Below are 24,044 nucleotides of genomic sequence, written 5' to 3' on the forward strand. Positions count from 1 at the left end.
CCTGCCTAGTTAACCTAATTAACCTAGTTAAGCCTTTAAATGTCACTTTAAGCTGTATAGAAGTGTCTTGAAATATCTAGTCAAATATTATTTACTGTCATCATGGCAAAGATAAAATAAATCAGTTATTAGAAATGAGTTATTAAAACTATTATGTTTAGAAATGTGCTGATATATAAAAAAAATTAAAATAGTAAAAAAAACAAATGTATATATATATATATATATATATATATATATATATATATATATATATATATATATATATATATATATATATATATATATATATATATATATATATTATTTATTTTTATTTATTTATTTATTTTTTATCCATTATAGGCAATGTATTTTGGTGCATTTAAACAAAACAGATTTATGAAACATATATTTATTAAAATAATATTTTAGTCACCAGACATATTTAGAAATTGAACAATACAATTAAATAATACATTTTAATACAATAAATTTGTAAAAATTAAAAATAAATTACTATCTACAAAATTTCAACAAAATTTTTCAATTATTTGGCTTTTTTCCCCCTCTTTTTTAAATTTGTATTTAATATTTTTCTATAACATATACATTTTGATGTACTAGTTTTTGGACCGTTATCGGGAGTTATTTTGTTAGATAAGCTCCAGATTTGGCTTCAGTACTGACTAATCTAATGTATATGCGCAAATATAATATTTATACTATATTCCATTTTATTCTATTCCATTGAAATTTATATTAATTTTATTTTAACTTTTTGTTTACTTAATGTATGTGTTTGGTTTCCTTATATTTATTAAATAATGTTTTTTCTATTCGGGCCACTTGAATTTGAGCTACCAAAAACTGAAGAGTGCCAGCCCAAAAGAGAGGGGACTGGATGCAGACCTGGTGCAGATGCAATCTGAGCTGCATGCAATGCTTTTTTAATGAGCTCACCTCAAGCTCAAAAAGTCTTCTCTCCATTAAACATAAAAAATAAAAAGCGGGGGCTAATAATTCAGGGGGGCAAATAATTCTGACTTCAACTGTACTTTAACTGTAAAAATATATATATTAAAGCAAAAATTATTTTAAAAGGTAGGACAGATTGTTGTTTTTTTGACAGATTGTTGTTCATTTGCCCGTTCAGAACATTTAAGGAATAGGAGTTATTTTAGTTTCCCTGGAAAAACCTAAAAATAAAATATAGAATTTATATATAAAATATATATAAATATAAGGTCTATTACTATATAATCTATCACTATAAAATATATCGCTTATTTTGGTAGCATAATAAAAAACCTCTTAATTTCTACTTAAATGCCGTGTTTGGGATTGTTCGAGATAACCATAAGCTAATTAAAAATGTGCAAACTTTATATGCTGGGATGTTTGATGGTAATACGGCATATCATGCTATTGAATGATCCAGATTTACCACAAGAAAAATGTCTGCACAGTGACAGCCCTAGTGTGACGGTGTATGACAGCTGCAGTGTCCAAAGAGATTTTGCATTTAAACTTCTCTTCATGTAGTCTGATGCAAGATTATTATAGTTGTAATATATATTACATTTTGCTTTTAAATTAGTTTTGATTTTTATACTATTTTTTTTTATCTGCTGCAAATTTCAGCTTAGTTTTAGTTTGTTTTATTAATGGTTTTGCTAGTTGTAGTCAAGTTATTTTTCTGAACACATTTCGATTTAGTTTTTATATATTTAGTTTTAATTCTAGTTTAACAAAGTTAACAGAACATGTTCAGTGTCAAAGTTTGCACATCTTACATGAACTCTCGTGCAAACCTCTAAGCAATAATAGTAAAATAACAGTGCAATAACCATACAAATTCTACCTAAATAAAAGTAAAAATGATCAAAAAATGACCTCTATATTAAAAATCATCTGCGTCAATGCCTAGTTTGGAATTTTTGACAACAGAAGAAAATATGTTGGTCTGTAAATGCGCATTTCTAAACAGCTGCAGGTCAGATTTTCTGCCACATAATGCTTACAGTATCAATTAAAAAATTTGATTATTTTATGCTAATTGTTGTTTTATTTTAGCATTAGTAGTTTCAGATTGTAATTTATTGTGAATGTTTTTATTTTCAGTTAAAGAAAATGATTTTCGACCCACACTTTGAGTCTTAGTTTTGGTTTCTGTAAATCATCTGGTGATTAGTTCCTATAGTTCTGATCATATACACTGTAAATGTGCCTAATATGAACTAGGGTTGGGTATCGTTTGGGGTTATTTCCATATCGGTGCTAAATCGATACTTTTAAAATGGTACCGGTGCCAAAACGGTGCCTGAATTGATACTTTTGAGCCACAAAACTATAGTAGATGACTCTAGATAAATCTTTTACTTGACAAAATCTTTTAAAAAATCATTTTAATAGAACAATATCATTCAAGTTTAAAGTAAACATCAATTCATATTGTATATATTTGAATTACATTAATATATTTCCTTTGATCATTTGTTGGTTAGCATGAATTTAAGATTTGCATTATGAAATTACATTAGCTTACTACTAACCTGAGGAAAGGCTGTCAGCAAAATACTGAACTCCTTTTTTTCTAGGGTTGAGGCTTGTGTCTATTTTTACATGGTTATCAGTATGGTTATATCTAATGATATGCCTTCATCTGAATAAAACAATAATATGATCAAGGTGTTTACATAAGTTGCATTTTGAATGTTCCTTTCATGATCCTGTATTACATGTTATAAGTCAGTGGTAGTTCAGAGAAACTGTTTTATATAAGTAGTAAAATGTTATACACACTGACTGTCACTATGGGAAAGATAAAAAAGTAGATATTAGAAATGAGTTAAACTATTACGTTTAAAAATGTGTTGTAAATAAATCATGTGTTGAAGACGGAAATCAAAAATGAATGAAGGCAAAACTGAACGATTTGAATATGACTTACATGAGCGTGACTGAAAACTACATTTAATCAGTGTGTTACATCTGTTCTTTGGTACTTGCCGACTGTTTGTAAATTCAATACTGCATTTCCTAACGTAAAACTATGTACACTAGATTTCTGATTAATTATGGTCTCTGTATAGCGCAGCACTTCCTATATTAAGTGTTAAAATCGCTATTACCTGTGTCAATTTGGGCATCAACCTCTGACGAATGCGAGGAACTAGGCTAATGCGTGCAGCAGAGGGTGCGAGTGCCCGAGGGAGCGAGTGCAAGTGTCACCTAGAGTGCGCAGAGAGAGGCCTCAGTTGTATCTCCGCAGTCTGCCACCGATCACTGATCTCGCTTCTCCATGGCGTTTTGACACAAAAATACGCGTCCAAATTTAGGGGGGCCAAGCTTGTTGACACGGGGACTCGTGGAAGTCTCCATGTCTCTTTTAATGGAATTTGATACCGCACGTTAAATGGAAAGAAAAAAAAAACTCTGCATTTCGCGACGCAGGTGTCTGTGGTCCTTTTGAGGTTATCTAAAATCACTGTTTACATGGAAACGTTAGTCTAGACTCTAAATCATAGTATTGTCTTAACCATATTAAAATCGGAGCATTGATGTCCATGTACGTACTCATTAAGAGTGCCAGCTGATGTCAGAGACAGTGCCTTTGAGCCCTCAAATGTGTCATTAAGCTTGACGTGTTTTCCTCTTACACGCAACTTTTGTTAAGCATCCGTTTCATGTTGCAGTGTCAGAATCCTTGTTTGTAAAATACGCTTTAGAACGCTTAGTTTAAGCAAATTTGATGAACGCGATCATGCGTGTTGATCTGAAGAGAGTCGCTCTTGCTCACCAAATGCGCTGTACTGCGTGCGTCCGTTCCCCAAGCAACAAGAACAAACGCCTGATATCGCCTGTCCGTATTCCTCAAAGTTAAGAAATTAAATGTTTAGAGATGGTGACAACGCGTACGTGGTGTGACAATGTGTGGCTTTGATGCACCCCTTGATGCTCCTTACGTCCTTGTCGCAGCACCAATGCCACCGAAATTAGGCACCGAACTTCATATGCTGATTTATTCCGGTACACACTGGTTACAAAGATACCGGTGCTATTATGGCACCGGGTTTCGGTACCCAACCCTAATATGAACTCTAATTCACTATTTGTGTTTAAGACATAGTGGAAATGAGATTGGAAAGGCATGAGCACATGATGACGATTTGACTTCATGCTTCTTAAGGACTTTTAAACATTTTAGGGACTTTTTAATGCAACATTTTTTTTCGTAAATCACCATGATCTGGTGGTTAGTTCCTATAGTTGAGATCCTATGTGAAACTACCCTCTGTAAAAGTGCCTAATATGAACTTTAGTTCACTTTTAGTGTTTAAGACATAATGGAATTGGGATTGGAAAAGGCATGAGTACAGGATGAATCTGAATTCATGCTTTTTAAGGACTGTTAAGCTTTTTAATGCCACATTTGCATTTCCTCATTCAGCTGTAATTTTTGTAAATCACCAAAGATTTTTGACCTTCAGTTTGAGCCTTAGTTTTAGTTTCTGTTATTCACCTTGATCTAGTGGTAAGTTCCTATAGTTGAGATCCTATACACTTTAAAAGTGCCTAATATGAACTCTAATTCACTATATGGGTTTAATCCACAATGTAAATAGGATTGAAAAGGCATGAGCACATGGTGATGTTTTGACTTTATACTTAAGAACTTTTAAATGCTGCTTTCCCATTTCCTCATTCAACTGGAATTTTCATAAATCCCTATGATCTGGTGGTTAGTTCCTATAGTTGAGATCCTATACCCTCTGTAAAAGTGCCTAATATGAACTCTAATTCACTTTTAGTGTTTAAGACATAATGGAATTGGGATTGGAAAAGGCATGAGTACAGGATGAATCTGAATTCATGCTTTTTAAGGACTGTTAAGCTTTTTAATGCCGCATTTCCATTTCCTCATTCAGCTGTAATTTTTGTAAATCACCAAAGATTTTTGACCTTCAGTTTGAGCCTTAGTTTTAGTTTCTGTTATTCACCTTGATCTAGTGGTAAGTTCCTATAGTTGAGATCATATACACTTAAAGTGCCTAATATGAACTCTAATTCACTATTTGGGTTTAATCCACAATGTAAATAGGATTGAAAAGGCATGAGCACATGATGACGATTTGACTTTATACTTAAGAACTTTTAAATGCTGCTTTCTCATTTCCTCATTCAACTGGAATTTTCATAAATCCCTATGATTTGGTGGTTAGTTCCTATAGTTGAGATCCTATACATTGTAAAAGTGCCTAATATGAACTCTAATTCACTTTTAGTGTTTAAGACATAATTGAAATGGGATTGGAAAGGAATGAGCACATGATGACGATTTGACTTCATGCTTTTTAAGGACTTTAAAACTTTTTAAGGACTTTTTAATGCTGCATTCAACCATAATCTCCACTAACCAGATGAACAGTAGGACTCCCAGACTCCAATAATCCACAGCTTTTGTGTATCCCACAGTGGCGGCGTGCGTGAACACCTCCGGGGCCAGATATGTGGGCGTCCCACAGAGCGTCTTCATCAGGGAGGATTCCTCCAAAATCTTGGACTGATTAAAATCCGTAATCTACAAAGCAAGCGGGAATTTGCATGCGTTGAGAAAGCGGGTCATCTCAGGTTCAGGATTATTCCACTACAAAGACAAAAGCTGGGCTCGGATCTAAAAGGTGCTGCTGAGGTAAAAGCTTCTTCTGTCTGAAAACTCTCAGACAAACGCACCTTAATCAAACAGATGTCGTCATGTGAAGTCAGCAGCACGTTCTCAGGTTTGAGGTCTCGATGAATGATCCCGTTGTTGTGGAGATACTGAGGGGAATAAAATAAAAAGATAGATTTCTACAGTGCATTTCACCATTGCTGTAGCTTGTTTGCAAGTCGTCATGGCTATAAAAAAATTTTTTAACTGTATTTGTTTCTAGTCCAAGCCTTGTTTCTAGTCCAAGTCTAGCTAGCCTGAAACATACTCAAAGTAAGCTTGGAGTTAGTCAGATGTTTTGATAAATTAACATCTAAACAGCATAAATTAATATATATGCATATATATATGAACATTTTTTTTTTTTTACAAAAATATGAAACACAACTACTCTTGATAGTTTTAAGAAACGTTTCTTGAGCAGCAAATCGTAAAAGATTTCATAAGGATCGCGTGATGCTAAAAACTGGAGACTTATTCAATACTTACATTGAAATAGAAAACATTTTTTGATTAAACGAAATCCAGAAATAATAACAAACTTAGTGACAATAAACGTCAAATGAAAAAATGGATGGATAGAACGATAGACAAAATGATAGAATGATGGATGGATGGATGGATAGATCGACAGGTAGAAACGACAAATAGATAGAATGACAGATAGATGATAAATACGTAAAATGACAGATAAACAGATAGACAGACCAAACAATACAGATAGACAGAAAGATGGATAGATAAATATATATAGACAGATAGATGGAAGGACAGATAGATCGATGGATGGATAAAACAATAGATGGATGGATGGATGGATGGCAGGAAGGATGGACAGATAGATGGACAGACAGAAAGACAGACAGACAGACAGACAGATAGATAGATACATAGATACAAAGACAGGTAGAAAGAATGACAGCTGGATAGAATGACAGATAGAATGACAGATAGATAGATGATACATACATAAAACGACAGACAGATAGATGGAAAGACAGACCAAACAATAGAGATAGACAGAACGATAAATAAATATATAGACAGATAGGTAGAACGAGTGATGGATCGATGTATAAATAGATGGATGGATAGATCGATGGCTGGATGGATGGATTGAGTGCCAGATGGATAGAATGACAAATAGATGGATAGATAGATAGATAAAACGACAGATAGTCAGAATGATAGACAGAACAATAGATAGACAGACAGACAGACAGATGGACTATATATACACCAGTTTTTGGAATTGTCAAATAACTACTATTTGAACAGCTATTTACAGTATATTGAGCACAGTATTTTTACCCATTCTGAATGCGTCAGTTGACTCATGATTACTGTTCATTTTAAAAAAAAAAGCATAAGATGTTGTTTATAAAGTCGTACCTCTACAGCCTTGAGCATCTGATAAAAGTAGAGCTTAGCGATTTCTTCCTCCAGTTTTTTTTTGGCCTTGATCCTGCCAAACAGCTCACCACCTTCAATACTACACACAGCACAGGAATTCAACTTTTATTCAATCAGATGTATTTGACCATTCACTGTATTAAACAGTCATTCTTGATAATGACATTGAAGTTAGACAGTTAGAAAGTAGAGTTTTGAGAATGTTTGAGTCTTTATTACAGCATCCAGATATACAATATCTAGAGTTCCTGTCTGAAAGAGAAAGTTCAACTAAAAATGACAGTTTGCTGATAATTTACTCAGGTGAAGTGTTTGCTGAAACTGTGGTTACTGGTCATTCATACAGTTTAATGCAAATAAAAAAACAAAATGAATACCCATGGCTCCTGATGTGGTAATAATCTTATAAAACATGTTTTTTAATAACATTTTTGACTATTAAAAGTGCTGGTAGCTGTTGACTTGCCTTTAATGAATCACCAAGGACCACATATTCAGCTAAACCCTTCTATAATGTTATTCCGAAGAAAAACATATCTAGTAAATAGCTCCTCATAGGGTCTTAGAGTAAGTATATTAACAGTACATATTCATTTTTCAATAAACTATTATCAGTCAAAATACCCAATTCTTTACAAATAGCATATCCCTGTCTAATATTAACTTACAGAAAATTAAAATAAAATTTTTAGTAGTCACATACATAGTCATACACAGCACAGTGAAATGCTTATATGACTGTCCGTGACTAGGGGTGTAACGGATCACGATTGATCTGTGACTCATACGGATCACAACTCATGGTTCGGGATCGTCTCTGGCGTCATTCAAATCACATGTATGAAAACATTTAGGCTTTCTTGTAAACTATGATGACGATGGAAGAAGTTGTGGTAGGTTATTCGGGACGTGGTGGGTTTCTTAGGTTATTAAAGGTGTTTTCTGTCACTACTTGTTTAGCCTTAATGCATTCAGGGTAAGCTGCACGATTAATCAGTAAGATCGAGATCTCAACACCCACGCAACATCAATTATAAATGATAGAGATTTGAATGTTAGTTAATCCTTCGAATTGCTGCATTCAAATCTGAAAACGCAAAAATCAAGACAGAGATTCAGGCTTTAGTCTTTTGAGTTATGAAGTTACAAATAGTCAAATAGCACAGACGTACTGAGAGAACAGTTTATAGTTTAGATATAACCATTGATGTTTATGGTAAAGATTAAAATGACCAATATATGCATTTAACTTGATGCTCAAAAATTAAAGTTGGTGGTAGCATTTACATTATTTAAACAGTAGGTGGCGACAACCAACCATCAAAAATATGCCACTTAATAATTCTTCAAAAATGATCCATCTAGCAAAGAATCATGACGATTTATGTGTGAATAACTAAATCATTTATTGAAAATGAGACTAAAAATAAATATGGGTTGTACAAATTATAATGATAGATTTCTACATTTTGCGTTATCAGCAACAGTAGCAACAGTGAATTTAACAGCGAATAACATGCAGGAATTACCCTTATTACCAAGCCATACTTAGGCCTACTGAATATTTTACTATTTATTTTTATTCAGCTGATTATTTCTTCATTTTATTTTTAATAAAATTACAGCTCATAAGTTCTGTTTGTTTAAACCAAAAGTGCCTTGCAGTGCTGTTTGTACTACATTTGTTTCCTCCCCTTTTTAGATGATCTTTTTAGTCTGATCCTTGACTAAACCATAATGTGATCTGAACCGTGAGATTTCTGATCCGTTACACCACTATCTGTGACCTTAAATAAAAGATTGTCATTAGGAAATAAACTGTATAAGAGATAAAACAAAATTAGAAAAACTTAAGCAATAGTAAATATAGCTATAGAAAATATGAACAAATATTAGCTATACGATAAGAAAACTTAGTTGAGGTAATTATAGTTTTAGTTATAATTTGTCTCTAAAGTATCTTTAAACACAATTTTGCAGGAGGAAACTGCTAATTTTACCCTATTAAAACGCTACAAGGACTTACTACTCCAAAACAATGTAGTAGGAATCCTCTGTCTGGTAGAAATCTTCAGTTTTGATCAGGCACGGCTGAAGGAGAAGGAGAGAAGGAAAAAACAACGTATTTAATAATCCTTATTTATGTCAATTAAAAATGTAATCCATGACTTACATGATCAATTTTCTTCAAAATTTCGATTTCCCGTTCTGCATTTCGTGTGGCTGTCTGTGGAACGCAAGTGAAACATTTCAATACCAAAAACGATAAACATCAGTTTGTATGAGCTAAAATTAAAACTGTGCATAATTGTAATCATGGACAGATGTGACCAATAATTCTGGTTGGCATCGATTTCTCCATACATCAACACTGTATGAAATCCATATTGGTTTGGTTTCAGTTCATAATTTTCAATAACACCACAAAAATAAATGCTTTGTATTACAGGCAAATCTTCAATTTTAAAACAATCAAATAGAATATTAATAAAAGAGTAATGTTTAACAGTATTATTGATCAAATAAATGCAGGTCAAGTGTATTAGGGCTGGGCATGGGCGGGTATAAGATTCTGATGGTATGATAACCTTGGATAAAAATATCACGGTTTCATGGTATTACGGTATTGTGATTAATGCTCCAAAATAAGTTCTTTTTAGGTTGCTTTCACATTGTTTTGCCTCTGATCCGAACGCGATTGCTGGATTCACATATGCCAAACAAACCGCCCTAACTGGGGACACGTGCCAGGTTCTGAAACAAAAGACTGGGTGTGAAAGCACTCTTAAATGTCTGGGTAAAAAAACAACCCATTGAACACTATATAATTTATTTTAAGAAACATTTAAAATATTTAGGAGCAGTAGCTTTTAATGTCAAGGTTCCTTTTCTGCGTGATGTACTGTTGCCCAAAAAAACGAAATAAAATGGTTGTGAAAAAAACAGAAACAGAAAACTTTGGCGGTTTTAAAACCTTGGGTTTTCCAAACCGCTGTATACCTTGAAACCGGTTATCATCCCATGCCTATAGGGCTGCACAATGTATAATTTCAGCATTGATTAAATTTGCAATAGATACTGCAGGATCTGTAAAGTCCGTTTAGTTTAAGTTCAGTTGTAGTTTATTCATCCCTTAGGAGATATGAGTGGGATTATAGTTAAACCACATTGTGAAGTTTAACCTTAGAGGGAAGGATTTTCATTTGATTTCTTTTTTTTTTAAAGTGACTTTAAGATTACTCTAAGATTTCAAGTGCATTTAAAGCATTTCGTGTTAAAGAAATTATTGAATTTATTAACATTAGTAGTTTTAACAGATTAATTGTGTTTCATTTTCATACAATGATTTAACAGTGTTATTTATTTACAATTGATTATGAATACGGTCCAGAAAACTATAAAAACAACTGTCCCAACAATTTTTTTTTCCCCAAATTGAGCTATTCATAAATATATATACACAAGTTCTTACCCCTATTGATGGAAAGTCATGTTTGTTTATAGTTTTCAGAGCAACCTTTTTAAAGGTTTCCTTCTCAATGGCAAGCTTAACTTCACCACAGACGCCTCTGTCGGAAAAACAGATGAAAAAAGCAAAGATATACAATTATTAAAGGTGACCTATTGTGCTTCTTTTCACAAGATACTCTGATGAAGTTTCAGCTCAAAATACCCCACAAATAATGTTTAATAACTCTTTGAAACTGCCCCTTTTAGGCTTTGATCCTAATTGTACCATTTTGGTGACAGTCGCTTTAAATTCAAATGAGCTCTTTTCAAAAGAGGGTGGAGCTACAAATCTTTGTGTGTCAGCATAGTGGCAGATTCAAAAACAAGACTAACGTCCTATGCTAATGAGAGAGAGATTTTCACTAATCTGTTACTCTTTACCTTGCACTTTTTTGTTAACATTTATTATTATTTATTTAGGATATGCCTTTTCACATTCTGATTCCAATGCCTAATTATTAAACTGTTAAAATGACTATAAATGAAATATTCTTAAGAATAAAAGATCATCTGTTTTTGGAAGAGTGCACTTGCATCGTGATAATATTATATCGTCATTTAGGCATTTTATAATGAGTAGCATAAAAGGGTCTTAAAATGAGAACAATATCATTAATGCAATAAATTTCGGTGCAATATATCAACAAAATATAGATATCCTGACAGGCCTAAGTGTGGATAGAAGTATTCTCCCTAAAACAAGGTCAGGGGAAACGCTGTAAACACAGACACACACACTTCATGTTTGAGTAGTCCTTTAATTTTAATACTGACAGACACATAGTGATTTGATTAGTTGCACAGCTACTTTGATTTTAGGGTTTATACAGGAACCACAGAGTGAATACCCTTTAAGACAATTTTCATCCATTTTAAACCCTTTAGGTTTGAACCAGTAATTGGCGATATTTTAACTTACAGTATATTTACTAAATACTGATTGTAACAATCTAATCCTAAACTAAAATATTATTCATATAATGAATAAAAACTGCTATTGTCACTCTGCTTCTCAAAAAGCCTTCACTGGACCCCTCTATTCTGAATAATTTTTGCCTTATCTCTGTCTTACCATTCTGCTCTAAGATTTTAGAAAAAAATTGTACTCGATCAACTGCAACCTTTTTTAAAAAAGCAACTCTATCACTGAAATCTTTCAGTCTGGGTTAAAAATGGCGCATAGCACTAAAGCGGCCCTCCTCAGAGTACTTAATGATATCCTGCTAGCCACTGACTCTGCCGATTCTGTGGTCCTGTTTCTTCTAGATCTATCAGCAGCATTTGATACTGTTGATCTCTCTATTCTGCTGTCCAGATTAGAGTCAGTTGTGGGCTTGAAAGGCACAGTCTTTAAGTGGTTTAAGTCTTTTCTATCAGATAGAGAATTCAGTTAAATTAGGTAACTTCTCATCCTCATTTGCTGATCTCACATGTGGCGTACCTCAAGGCTCAGTCTTAGCTCTCTAAATTTTTTCATTATATATGCTTCAGCTAGGGGCCATTTTAAAAAGTCATGGGGTGTGTTTCCATTTTTATGCCGATGACACCCAGATTTACTTACCTATTAAGAGAAATGACCCTCTCGCTCTTAGTACCTTACTAAGGTGCTTAGATGAGATCAAAATCTGGCTGTCCCACAATTTATCATTAAATGAGGATAAAACAGAGGTGATTGTCTTCAGCCCTACTGATAACATTCAGGCCTCTTGCCTAGATTTGGGCAGCTTATCTGCCTTCAGACCCCCCCGTGTGCGCAATCTGGGTGTCTTTCTTAATGAGTCATTGAAACTCGACAAACATATCAGTTCGATTATTGGCTCCAGTTTTTATCAACTACGTTTGCGGCCTAAAGTTAAATTCCTTTTTAAATCCCACCACTCTAGAGATGGATGTCCACACTTATTACAGCACGGTTAGACTACTGCAATGCACTTTACTGTGGCATGTCAAAATCCCAAATTTCTCGCCTTCAGTTGGTCTAAAATGCTGCCACTAGATTTATTTGTAATAGCAGAAAATATGACCACATTACCCCTCTTCATTGGCTGCCTGTCCAATTCAGAATTGATTTTAAAGTGCTTTTACTGGTATATAAATCCCTCCATAAGCTAGCCCCATCCTATCTCTCAGAGCTGCCTCATTTTTACACTCCCTTGAGATCTCTTAGGTCAAGTGATCAGAATCTTCTTTTAGTTCCTCAGTCCAGACTGAAACGTAGAGGGGGCAGAGCTTTCTCTGTGGCGGGTCCTCGGTTGTGGAACACCTTGGCCCTCGAGATTAGAATGGCTCCATCACTATGTATTTTTAAATCATTTCTTATTAGCTTGGCTTTTTAAGATTTTTAATAGTCCTTACTACTTAATAATCCTTTCTACTGCTACATTTTTACAGACGTTTCCCTTGCCTTATTTCTATGTTTTTATATTCATAGTCATAGTATTTATATGATAGTCTTTTTACTTTTACCTTGTCTTATGTACTTTGCTCAGTCTTGTGACTGCTTTTAAATGTGCTCTATAAATAAATGAACTTGAACTTGCTAATCCAGTAGGTGGCGCCTAAGGGGCTGATCACACCGAACGCGCTTTTACATTCCAAAAACGCGAGGCGAATCACACTGCCTTTTTTGTTGACGAGAAAAAGAAACGGTTTGCTTTTTTTTGTCACTAGGCAATGACTACATAAGCTGGTTATTATTGCTGTCGATGTTGTTATAATTGTAATATTTAATAATACTGTGATATTCAAGATTTGTAAAGTCATATAGCTCTGGATAACAGCGATGTCTAGTCTTTCCTCCATCTTTAAAAGTCTCTGTAGTCGTCTTGACAACACAAACATTGCTGTCACCTCAACCAAAGAGCTTAGAATGACCAAGAGGCGACACTCAATAGAACGTTCCATTGCAACAGCAGTGCCCAGCGATTCCACCATTCTGGAGTGAAAGCGATCAGCCGTCCATTAGATCTTATTGCTGTTGCAATGGCAAGCAGCTGCTTTGTCTTTATTTATTCATTTAAAAAGTGCATTAAAGCTGAAATACAACCTGAAAGATGACAATACAACACTTACAATCGGAGACTGGCGATCATCAGCACTTTTAATAGTTTATTTTACAGACTTAATGTTTAATATATTAACCATACTTGTTTTCTTGTCACTTTTAAGTGAAATTACTTTAAATTACTTTAATTTAATAGTGTACACACTGACATAATACATATTAATACATACTGACATGTTAAATTAAATTAACATGACTTTTAAAATGGGATGTTGATAACAGATTAACAGTACTTTTTTGTTGGAGTATTATATTATAATAGTACATAGTATTTTTTTCCAGTGTTGTCTGTTAAAAAAGACTAATAAAGTTTTTAAGAAGCTACTTTCTCCAAATTTATTTATTTATTTTTCTATATTTTTATTCATGATTTTAATGCTAAAAATCATGGAGGCCACACAAACTACCAGATAATGTAGTTTTTGTAGTAGTTTTTGTTGTGTATACTCATTTTGCTTTACCCTAATTTGAGTAAAACAAAACTAAATAGTAATAAAGTTATTTTGTTAACCTTTTATGTTATATGAGAAACAGATATTTTAGATATCAGATGTATTTAACTTAGTCTTGTCAACATTTTGGAAATTGTGTGTTTTTATTGGAATATTGTTTTAAAATGTTACGTTTAAAAGGGGATGGACTCATTTAACTCATATTTAACTCATAATTTTAATTAATTCTGTCTATTGTTAGTTATCTGTGCTGTTGTTCTTTTGGAATTTTCATTCCAAAATGGCTGCCGCATGACACTAGTGGCATCTAGTGGCTGTTTCCCAAATAGCAACAGAGTGTCTAGCCTCTTGGTGATTCTATGCTCTTTGACTCAAAGGAAACCCCGCCTCTGCTTTCATTTGATTGGAGAATGAAAAAGATGCGATTGATGTAACGCTCTTCTTAGACTCAGAGTTGACTTTTTTTAAACTGTGAATGCAAAGCGTGCAACAGCAAAATGTGAGATGCAGCAGGTGGTTAAAACGCGAGGTGCGCAGGGCACATAAGCAGCTCGCAAAATGTTCACGGCCGTTTGTAAACCATTCAAAAGATGCGCCTCTCAACACAAAAATTGCATTCGGTGTGATCGTGGTGTTGCATTGGTTACTGCAGTAAATAAAGCAGAGTAATGTCAAATCTAGCAAAACAAACCACACAGCACCCCAATATTGGCCGATTAAATTCACGCAAACTTTAGCGTACAACTAAACATTGTATAATTAAAAATGACACAATTTAATACCTTGTAAGATAGCATTTCGGACTTTTGGTAAGATTTTAGTTTAGGTCACATTTCATGCTATTAGTTAGTGCCTTATTACCCATCTTTTATTAATATATTAACTGTTCGTTAGTAGTTATAAAGTACTCTGCATCTCTAATCCTACCCAAAACCTAACCCAACTTCCACCTTACTAACCATTAACAAAGTCCCTTTAAGGTAAGTCATTTCACTCAGCGGCCTTCTTTAAACGCCTCTCGGGCAGTATGCTCTGGCATTCTGTCTGAATGGGGAAACATCAAATTCTCCAAAACTGTTAGCCAAGCTTACCATTACATTTTATATTAGGAATCACCAATAAAATTAAACAACAACTGTCTCATAAGCTTCATTTCTGAATGTTCGAATCAAACAAAATCAGCATATTTTCAGGTTGCCCAAGCTAATGCGCATTCGAAAGGAACGAGATCACGACACCAACCTCATTTATGGCCGCTCTACACATTACCATCCTCTGGATGATGCTTTGTCTTCGATTTGTTTCATTCAGATTACAAAACCAACGAATTAGTTGATAAGTTAATAAGTGCACTTGGTTCATTTAAAAGTACAGATTTCAAGCTTTATGTGAATTTTTTATGTCTGTGGAGCAAGTATTCGCTGAGATTCCAGTGTGCTTGTTGACCACAAAACTGTCGTAAAAAACATGTCTGGTCTGAGCTTCTCCCCGGAGAATAATCAGTCTATAGCAATTGATGATTGAATTTTGTACTAATAAGTGGGGTTTCATTCGCCAAATTGACCATTACACTTTTCCCCATTCAAAACTATACGAGTGAAACGTCTTGTGTATTCTATAGTCTTTGCTATTATATTTTTTTAATAAACAGCTAATCAGTAGTGTAAGCTAACAATGTTAGTTAATGGTTTGTTAAGAGCGTGAATTGTGGCCTAAATTAAAGTGTCACCAGACTTTAATACTTTTTAAGGGCCTTAAATTTGGAGTCAGATATGAGTTTCAGTAGTCATGCCAAAGCAGTTAGTAAATCAGCATACTATCATCTCAAAAACATTGCAAGAATTAGATGTTTTGTTTCCAGTGAAGACTTAGAGAAACTTGTTCATGCTTTTATCAGCAGCAGGGTGGATTACTGTAATGGCCTCCTCACTGGCCTTCCCAAAAAGACAGTCAGACAGTTACAGCTCATCCAGAACGCTGCGGCCAGAATTCTGACCAGAACCAGGAAATCAGAGCACATCACACCTGTCCTTAGGTCTTTACACTGGCTACCAGTTACATTCAGAATAGATTTTGAAGTATTATTACTGGTCTATAAATCACTAAATGGCCTAGGACCTCAATACATTACAGATATGCTCACTGAATACAAACCCAACAGATCACTCAGATCTTTAGGATCATATAAACTAAAAATTCCAAAAGTTCAGTCAAAGCAGGGTGAATCGCCTTTCAGCTACTAACAGTGCCCCCTGCCGCTGGAATCAGCTTCCAGAAATGATCAGATGTGCTCCAACATTAGGCACATTCAAATCAAGACTGAAAACACATCTGTTTAGCTGTGCCTTTACTGAATGAGCACTGTGCTATGTCCCACAGATTGCACTATTAGGTTTTCCTCTTCTTTTTCATTCTTTTATAACACATTTTATGCTTATTTTTCATTTATTTTTTACCATTTTTATTATTTGTTTGTATTTTTCTTATACTTGTTTCTTTTATTCCTGTTTATGTAAAGCTCTTTGAATTGCCACTGTGTATGAAATGTGCTATATAAATAAATTTGCCTTTCCTTAAATTTCTAAATTGATTAATCAAGTTTTTTTTTTACATTTTAAGACCCCCATGGATTTATTAATCAAAAAATGGCAAATTCTGTCATATTTATAAGTTTCAGAAAATTAAGTTGACTTACGTCCCAATCTTTCGTGCTATATGATATTTCTTGCTGAACTCCAAAGGAAGGTTTGCTTGATCGTCCCCCATCTTATCTATAAACATAAAAACTGTGGAAAAAATTCAGAGTTCAGAGTCTGTAGGCAGAATTTACTGTTTACATTTCATAAACTCCTGAAGAACTTTCAGCTAAATGACTAACCTTGATGTTTTTGTTCTGCGAGGGCGATAACGGAGTTATTGCTAAGAAGACTTTGCTTCCCGTTTCCCAGTTTCTCGTCGTCCACCCATGTGCCGTTACCACTGAGGTCCTCAAGATAAACCAGATTCTCATCCTAAAACAGCAGCAAACACACTGTGCTGATGGACACCTGTTAATGCTGAAATGCATAATTCACAGATGCGAAACGAAATTGATTGAGCAGATATTTCCTCCGAAAGCCAGAGGGCGCTATCGCATGGATATTCCAAACACCAACAAAGAAAAAACCCAGGAAATCCCCATAGTGTTGCATGTTTGTTGCTAGAAGGGATACAGTTTTTGTCGGAAGTTAACGAGAATTATTTTAACTACTTTTAATAAAATCTACACCTACACCTCACAGTAAAGGAAAAATAGTAATTAATGTTGTACAATAGGGCTGCAACAACAAAAATTAAATCGAATAAAATCGATTACTAAAAGTGTTGGCAACAAATTTCATAATTGATTCATTGTGTCGCGCGATGCGAAGACGTTTGATTATTTTAAAAAAATAAAATAAAATTAGTTGAGCGCGAAGCGGAGTAAACGCATTTTAAACTCATTTTAAAGCTGCGATTCATCAGCGGACCACTTGTATGTCAGGTTATAGAAAAACCAGCTGATCAACGTGACTTTGAAACGCTTCAGGGTCCCTGTATCTGTGGTAACACGCAGTAAAAAGTGGTGAGTTCGGTCAACTGATGACCTTCACAGCCAATCACAGTCGTTTCTGTTGAGCACGAGAACACAATGGCAAATCAGCAGTGTTTCTGAACGCACTCAACAGTGCTCAATTGTTCGCGGAAAATGGACGTTTTTAAAATTTCAGTATCGATTGGTACCGAATTCCAGTATCGTGCAACCCTATTTCAAAGTGACTATTAAATAACACAACTAAAGAATCTATTTTTGAAGCGATTTTGGATTAAAATCATGTTATTATATGTGTTTTTTCACAAATAATACACCCTGCTCATCAGGCTGTCTTGATGGTAGCGAACATTTATTTTAACACTTTTGCTAATTGGGTAATTATGTTGTTTGTAACTTTCAGGCATCTATAGGTGTTTGCACTAACAGGTGTGGTCAAAAGCACCGGTAAACAATATAAAAAATAAAACGTTACCAACAAAGGTTTTCTTGATCTTGTTCTACATGTGATAAATAGATCAGCGATTTTGTGCTCTCTTTATACAAGCACTGAGACTTGGCAACCAGCTGATATGGCGGCAATGAATCCACTTTATTATAAGACAGGAGAAAAGTCACAACATAAACAATTAACACCGAAATATTGCTTTTATTTGGTAAACGTATATTTATTTTTTATTTTGTAAATAATGTCTTTACTATTTGGGCCACTTACATTTATTTCAGGCTACAAAAACCTGAGAGTGCCTGCCGAAAGACTTCCAGGGATTTTGAAAATTTTGCAAGCCCTGACTATATAGCCAGAGTTTGTTGAAATTTGTTAAAAACAGCTGTCATTATTCTTTCGCAATTTGGTGAAGTTTGTTCTTCGCCGCTGTCGCCACATGCTTGCATGGTTCGGGACTTGTGGAGCTGCGCATCAATGGATTTGCTCTTCAGTGTTTGGACTTTCAGCAGTGAAAATTAAACCACACTGAACTGAACTAAACTGAACTTCAACTCTGAAAACTGGACTGACACAGTTTCAGTTTACTACAATCTTCTATGTGAAGCTGCTTTGACACAATCTACATTATAAAAGTGCTTTAGAAATAAAGACGAAAGATGAAATTTTCACAGAAATATGATCCCGATGGTATTTTCATCCGATTAAACTAATTTTGTTTTTAAATGCGTGTCTGCTATAGCTCTGTGTAGTAAATGCTGCTCCATCTGAAAGTAAGTGCTGGAGGTTTACTAGAACCGGCTTTACTGACAAAATGCACATGAAAATAGCTTTTGATTAATCACCCAGCCCTAATTCACAGTATTGCTACATAAAGCTTAATTAGATAATACTTAAATCAGAAATAAAAAAGCTAACTCTTTTAATTGTGGACAAAAACAAACAGAATTAGAATAACCTGCATTTCACTATTGAGAATGATCCCATTCTAACGAGACAGTGATTTGATAAATGACATGTGAACGGCTTCACAATGTTGCTCTTACCCTAAAAATCCTAAAATGTTTCTTGCTGTATGTGTTGAAATACGGTGATTTTTTCAGAATGGAGTTGCTGAAACTATAATCGCATCTTTTATCCCTCCCAAAGCTGTACTGGTTTTCTGTGCAATCTGCAAAATATAAAGGGAATTATTATTAGTAAATTGAATTTTGTAAATGAAACTAATTAAAACCAAATATTACGTTTAAAATGAGGCTGAAATAAAATATTAATAACACACACAAAACTGTGCAATATAGCCTTGACAACTACTACAACTGAAAATATGGTGAAAATATGCTGACTACTGAAATTTAAGCGAATTATAAAAATAGACAAAAAGAAAAACGTTACCAAATCTTAAAATGTAATTAAACACTGAAATCTATATAAAAAAAAAAAGGAATTCAACCGTAAACATTTATTCAACACTATAATAGTCTACAAATAATACTAAAAACAGCACTTCTGATATACTGAAGCTCAACAATATTAATCGCTGTTTTTTATCCAATGAAAACATTCAATTTCATACGGTTCCTTTTACAGCATCAATATTGTAATGTAATTAAATTATAATCCGTTAAATAGACTTAAGCATTCATTTAGTTGTTGAAGCGTAAAACGAGATGAAAGACCATGTAAACACGAGCACTGTTAGGAGCAGCAGGCGAGCGCAGAAACTCCATTGAAAATACTGGGGTAAAATAAATGTCCATATTTTTGCAGAACAATGGAATTTAATGCAGTGCTTCGTGTCCATTCTGAGACCCACTTTATATCGTATATCTAACAGGCAGTGAAGAAGATCATTGATTTTTAAAAGAAAACATACCTTAAACACTGCGATTTTGTAACGGCAAACACTACCTGACAAAAGTCTTGTCACCGATCCCAGTTGTAAGGGCAACAAATAATAACTTGACCTCTAGATGATCATTTGGAAAAGTGGCAGAATTTTTCAAATGAATCGTCTGTTGAACTGCATCCCAATCATCACAAATAATGCAGAAGACCTATTGGAACCCACATGGACCCACGATTCTCACAGAAATCAGTCAAGTTTGGTGAAGGAAAAATCATGGTTTGGGGTTACATTCAATAAAGGGCGTGTGAGAGATCTGCAGAGTGGATGGCAACAGCCTATGGTATCAAGACATTTGTGCTGCCCATTACATTACAAACAACAGGAGAGGGCAAATTAGGGTAGCGCTCCTTCTTATACTTCAGCCTCCACATCAAAGTTCTTGAAAGCAAAGATGGTCAAGGTGCTCCAGGATTGGCCAGCCCAGTCACCAGACATGAACATTATTGAGCATGTCTGGGGTAAGATGAAGGAGGAGGCATTGAAGATGAATTCAAAGAATCCTGATGAACTCTGGGAATCCTGCAAGAACGCTTTCTTTGTCATTCCAGATGACTTTATTAATAAGTTATTTGAGTCATTGCAGAGATGTATGGATGCAGTCCCCCAAGCTCATGGGAGTCAGACACAATATTCACTCTTTTTCTACTGCACCATGACTTTATATTCTATACTGTACATTATTTCTGTTAAGTGACAAGACTTTTGTCTAAGCAAAATCAGACCTTACTGTCCAAATTAAATAATTAAAAATCAAGGTATGATAATTTTTTGGTAAAATAAGTGTAATCTAGAGGCCTTTGTCTTTCATATAAGCCACTTTTGATACCAAATAATCAACTAGAAGTCAAGTTAGTATTTGTTGTTCCTAAAACTTGGACAAGACTTGTCAGGTAGTGTACAGTTCACCAGAAGCGATTGGAATTGGTTACTGAAAATGAAAAGACCTTCTGATATTGACAAAAGACTTAACTGAGCACACTGAACCCCTGCATCAGAGGAATGACGCGGCCCCACACCTGCGGCTGGACCTCCTCCTCATCTTCAGGGATGGACTGGAGCTCCTGGACCGGTACTGTGTCCACCGAACTCAGAGTCCCAGAGCCCGAGGACGAGCCCTGGCTGGACGATGTTGGGGCAGACGAGGAGCTGGACGCAGGCTGGGATTGAGTTTGGGACTGAGTTTGAGACTGAGATTCACCGCTGGGTCCGGCTTCCTCAGACATGATGCTTTTCTTCTGGATACACACACTGAAAGGAAATTAAAATGAATAAACGATATCATAACAAAAGTGCAAATCTCATTGGAGAGAATGTATTCAGAATGGAATATTCACTGCAGGTAAACATGTTGTCTTCATAGGGTTGCAAGTGATTTCTAAACGTTTGTGAACGAAAGAAGAGAACATAAAAAAAATTTCAGCCATCTTTTTTTTTTTTAGATAGAGATTTTTATTTATTTACGAGTGCAATTTCTATGTTTTTCAAGGCTAGATGTAGTATTTCACAATTATTCAATTTATTCATTTTCTTTCAGCTTAGTCCCTTATTTATCAGGGGTCCCCACAGCGGAATGAACCTCCAACTTATCCAGCATATGTTTTACGTGACAAACGCCCTTCCAGCCGCAACACAGTTCTGGGAAACACCCATACACTCATACACTAAGGCTCGAACCAGCAACCTTCTTACTGTGAGGCAATGGTGCTAACCACTGCGCCACCATGCTGCCCTCTGTTGCAACCATTGACAGTTTTTTTTTCTTTTACATACAGAAAATATGACAATATAACTTTCATTTAGATTATAAATGAACATACGTTAAATCATATTCTTTGCTGACATGATTACTGATGGTTTAAAATGTTTCATTTATAATCTCTCAACAAAGGTTTGCATTGTGGATATGCAATGATGTCATCACCCAATGTCATTTACAATCGACCTACAGTACTTTCAGTCACTTCATCTACTGGGACTCACATCTCTTTTCTCTAGTTTTAAGTCCTCAAACCATTCGTGTCTTATAGCTTGTAACAGTTTTGGACAATAAAAATGCAAATATGTGCAATGAAAGTATGTAAATGAATAAAAAATTATGTAAATGAATGAAAATCAATGAATTAAATAACACAGAAGCATAATAAAAATGTGGTTTGAAACTCAAATCTCTATCCAAAATAACACAAAATCCACAATAAACTAACAAAAAAAATAAAGAATGACACAACACACATCTGCATTTCAGCAACACACATCTACTACATGCAAAATAGCTCATTTCGATTGAGTGTTGGCTTTATAGTACAATAATTATATTATATGGTTGCTTCTCTGTAGGTTTATCAAGTTTACATTACATAACTGACTCATTAACTGAGAAATAATAGTGTAAAGTTGGTTTTATATTCGCACCATGGTTCATTTTTGAACAGTGACAACTTCTGACTTACTGTACTATGAATATTGGGTCTGAAATAGCATGTAAATATGACTTCAAAACAACAATAGCACTGTTTAATTGACTGTGAACAATGTTGTACTTTAGTCATTGGCTGCTAATATGATTTTCCCTATTTAGAATTTGCAAATAATACTTTTCTGAAATTATATTATTAAGGAGAAAGTCAATCTGAGAAGTTAACTGTTTTACATCATGTGACCTTTACAGTTTGGTGCCGTGTACAGAAAATAAGGATTCAGAACTGTAAAGAAAAACAACAAAGGCAAAACATTGAGACAATTTTACAGTTGATTAGATTCCTTTATCTCAAATGGGGTCAGAGTTTAATTCATCAAGTGTATCTGACATACTGAAAATATGGATTCAGTACTGTATATGAAAACAACAAAGGCATAACAGTAAAAATCAAAGCTTGACCATCATAGAGAATAATATTTAGAAAATTTGAGTTGATTTGATTTCTTTATCTCAAATGGTGCCGGGGTATAAATGATTATTGCTATTTTTACATTAAATGTTTTTAGTATTATAAAATAAATAAAGTGCTAATTCCAAAAATAGGGTCTTCGCAATAACCAGGATGTTTTTCCGAAGATTTTGGCACTGGTGTTGTTGTATAATTTCATATGGTTAATTGTTTAATTCATTCATATGGTTTTCATTTCTGATAAATTAAGCCTTATGCAACATAAAGGGCACATATTTATGTCTATCTGACATAGTTTTGATTCATAGCAGGAGGAAAAAAGTTTATTGGTTTGAAACCGAATGTCTAATGACAGTCAAACTAACTTTACTGCAGTATTCAACATAGTATATTCAATATTACATTGAGTATATTGTACTTTGAATTTAGGGTCTGAAATAGCATGTAAATATGACTTCAAAACAACATTAACATTATTTAATTGACTGTGAACAATGTTGTACTTCAGTCATTGGCTGCTAATATGATTTGCCTATTTAGATAATATTATAAAATAAATAAAGTGTTAATAACAAAAACAGGCTCTTGTGCAATAACCAGGTTTTTCTTTTGTTATATAATTTCATATGGTTGAATTGTTTAATTCATTCATATGGTACATTTTTTTATACGAGAAATTAAGCCTAAGGCAACATAAAGGGCTTACATTTATGTCTATCTGACTATCTTATGTAGTTTCGCCTCAAATTATAGCAGGAGCAAAGATTTCAATTGGTTTAAAACCGAATGTCTAATGAATGTCAAACTAACTTTACCATGGTATTCAAACATAGTATATTCAATATTATATATAATATATTATACATTTATATCAAAATAATATATTGTACTTTGAATATAAGGTCTGAAATAGCATGTAAATATGACTTCAAAACAACATTAACATTATTTAACAGACTGTGAACAATGTTGTATTTTAGTAACTGGTTGCTAATATGATTTCCTTATTTAGAATTTGCAATAAATACTTTTCTGAAATAATATTAAGGAGAATGTCCGATAATCTGATAAATTAACTGTTTTACTTCATGTGACGTTTA

At 34.1% G+C, this 24,044-nt stretch overlaps 1 protein-coding gene across 2 annotated transcripts in view; it reads right to left on the reverse strand.

The window, feature by feature from the left end:
* chek2 (checkpoint kinase 2) overlaps positions 1 to 24,044 on the reverse strand; it is a 29,518-nt gene that overhangs the window by 3,808 nt on the left and 1,666 nt on the right. For both annotated transcript variants that reach the window (XM_056457366.1, XM_056457367.1), the window contains exons 2-11: positions 21,027 to 21,304; positions 19,194 to 19,318; positions 17,010 to 17,142; positions 16,827 to 16,917; positions 10,578 to 10,674; positions 9,279 to 9,332; positions 9,132 to 9,196; positions 7,085 to 7,184; positions 5,716 to 5,802; positions 5,400 to 5,563 (exon numbers count right to left, since the gene is read on the reverse strand). In XM_056457366.1, coding sequence (XP_056313341.1) covers positions 5,400 to 5,563; positions 5,716 to 5,802; positions 7,085 to 7,184; positions 9,132 to 9,196; positions 9,279 to 9,332; positions 10,578 to 10,674; positions 16,827 to 16,917; positions 17,010 to 17,142; positions 19,194 to 19,318; positions 21,027 to 21,279 — 1,169 coding nt within the window. In that variant the 5' untranslated portion in view covers positions 21,280 to 21,304. The remainder of the gene's footprint in view (positions 1 to 5,399; positions 5,564 to 5,715; positions 5,803 to 7,084; positions 7,185 to 9,131; positions 9,197 to 9,278; positions 9,333 to 10,577; positions 10,675 to 16,826; positions 16,918 to 17,009; positions 17,143 to 19,193; positions 19,319 to 21,026; positions 21,305 to 24,044) is intronic.

This window comes from Danio aesculapii, chromosome 5 (assembly GCF_903798145.1).
Source record: "Danio aesculapii chromosome 5, fDanAes4.1, whole genome shotgun sequence".
In the NCBI taxonomy this organism is placed as follows: domain Eukaryota; kingdom Metazoa; phylum Chordata; class Actinopteri; order Cypriniformes; family Danionidae; genus Danio; species Danio aesculapii.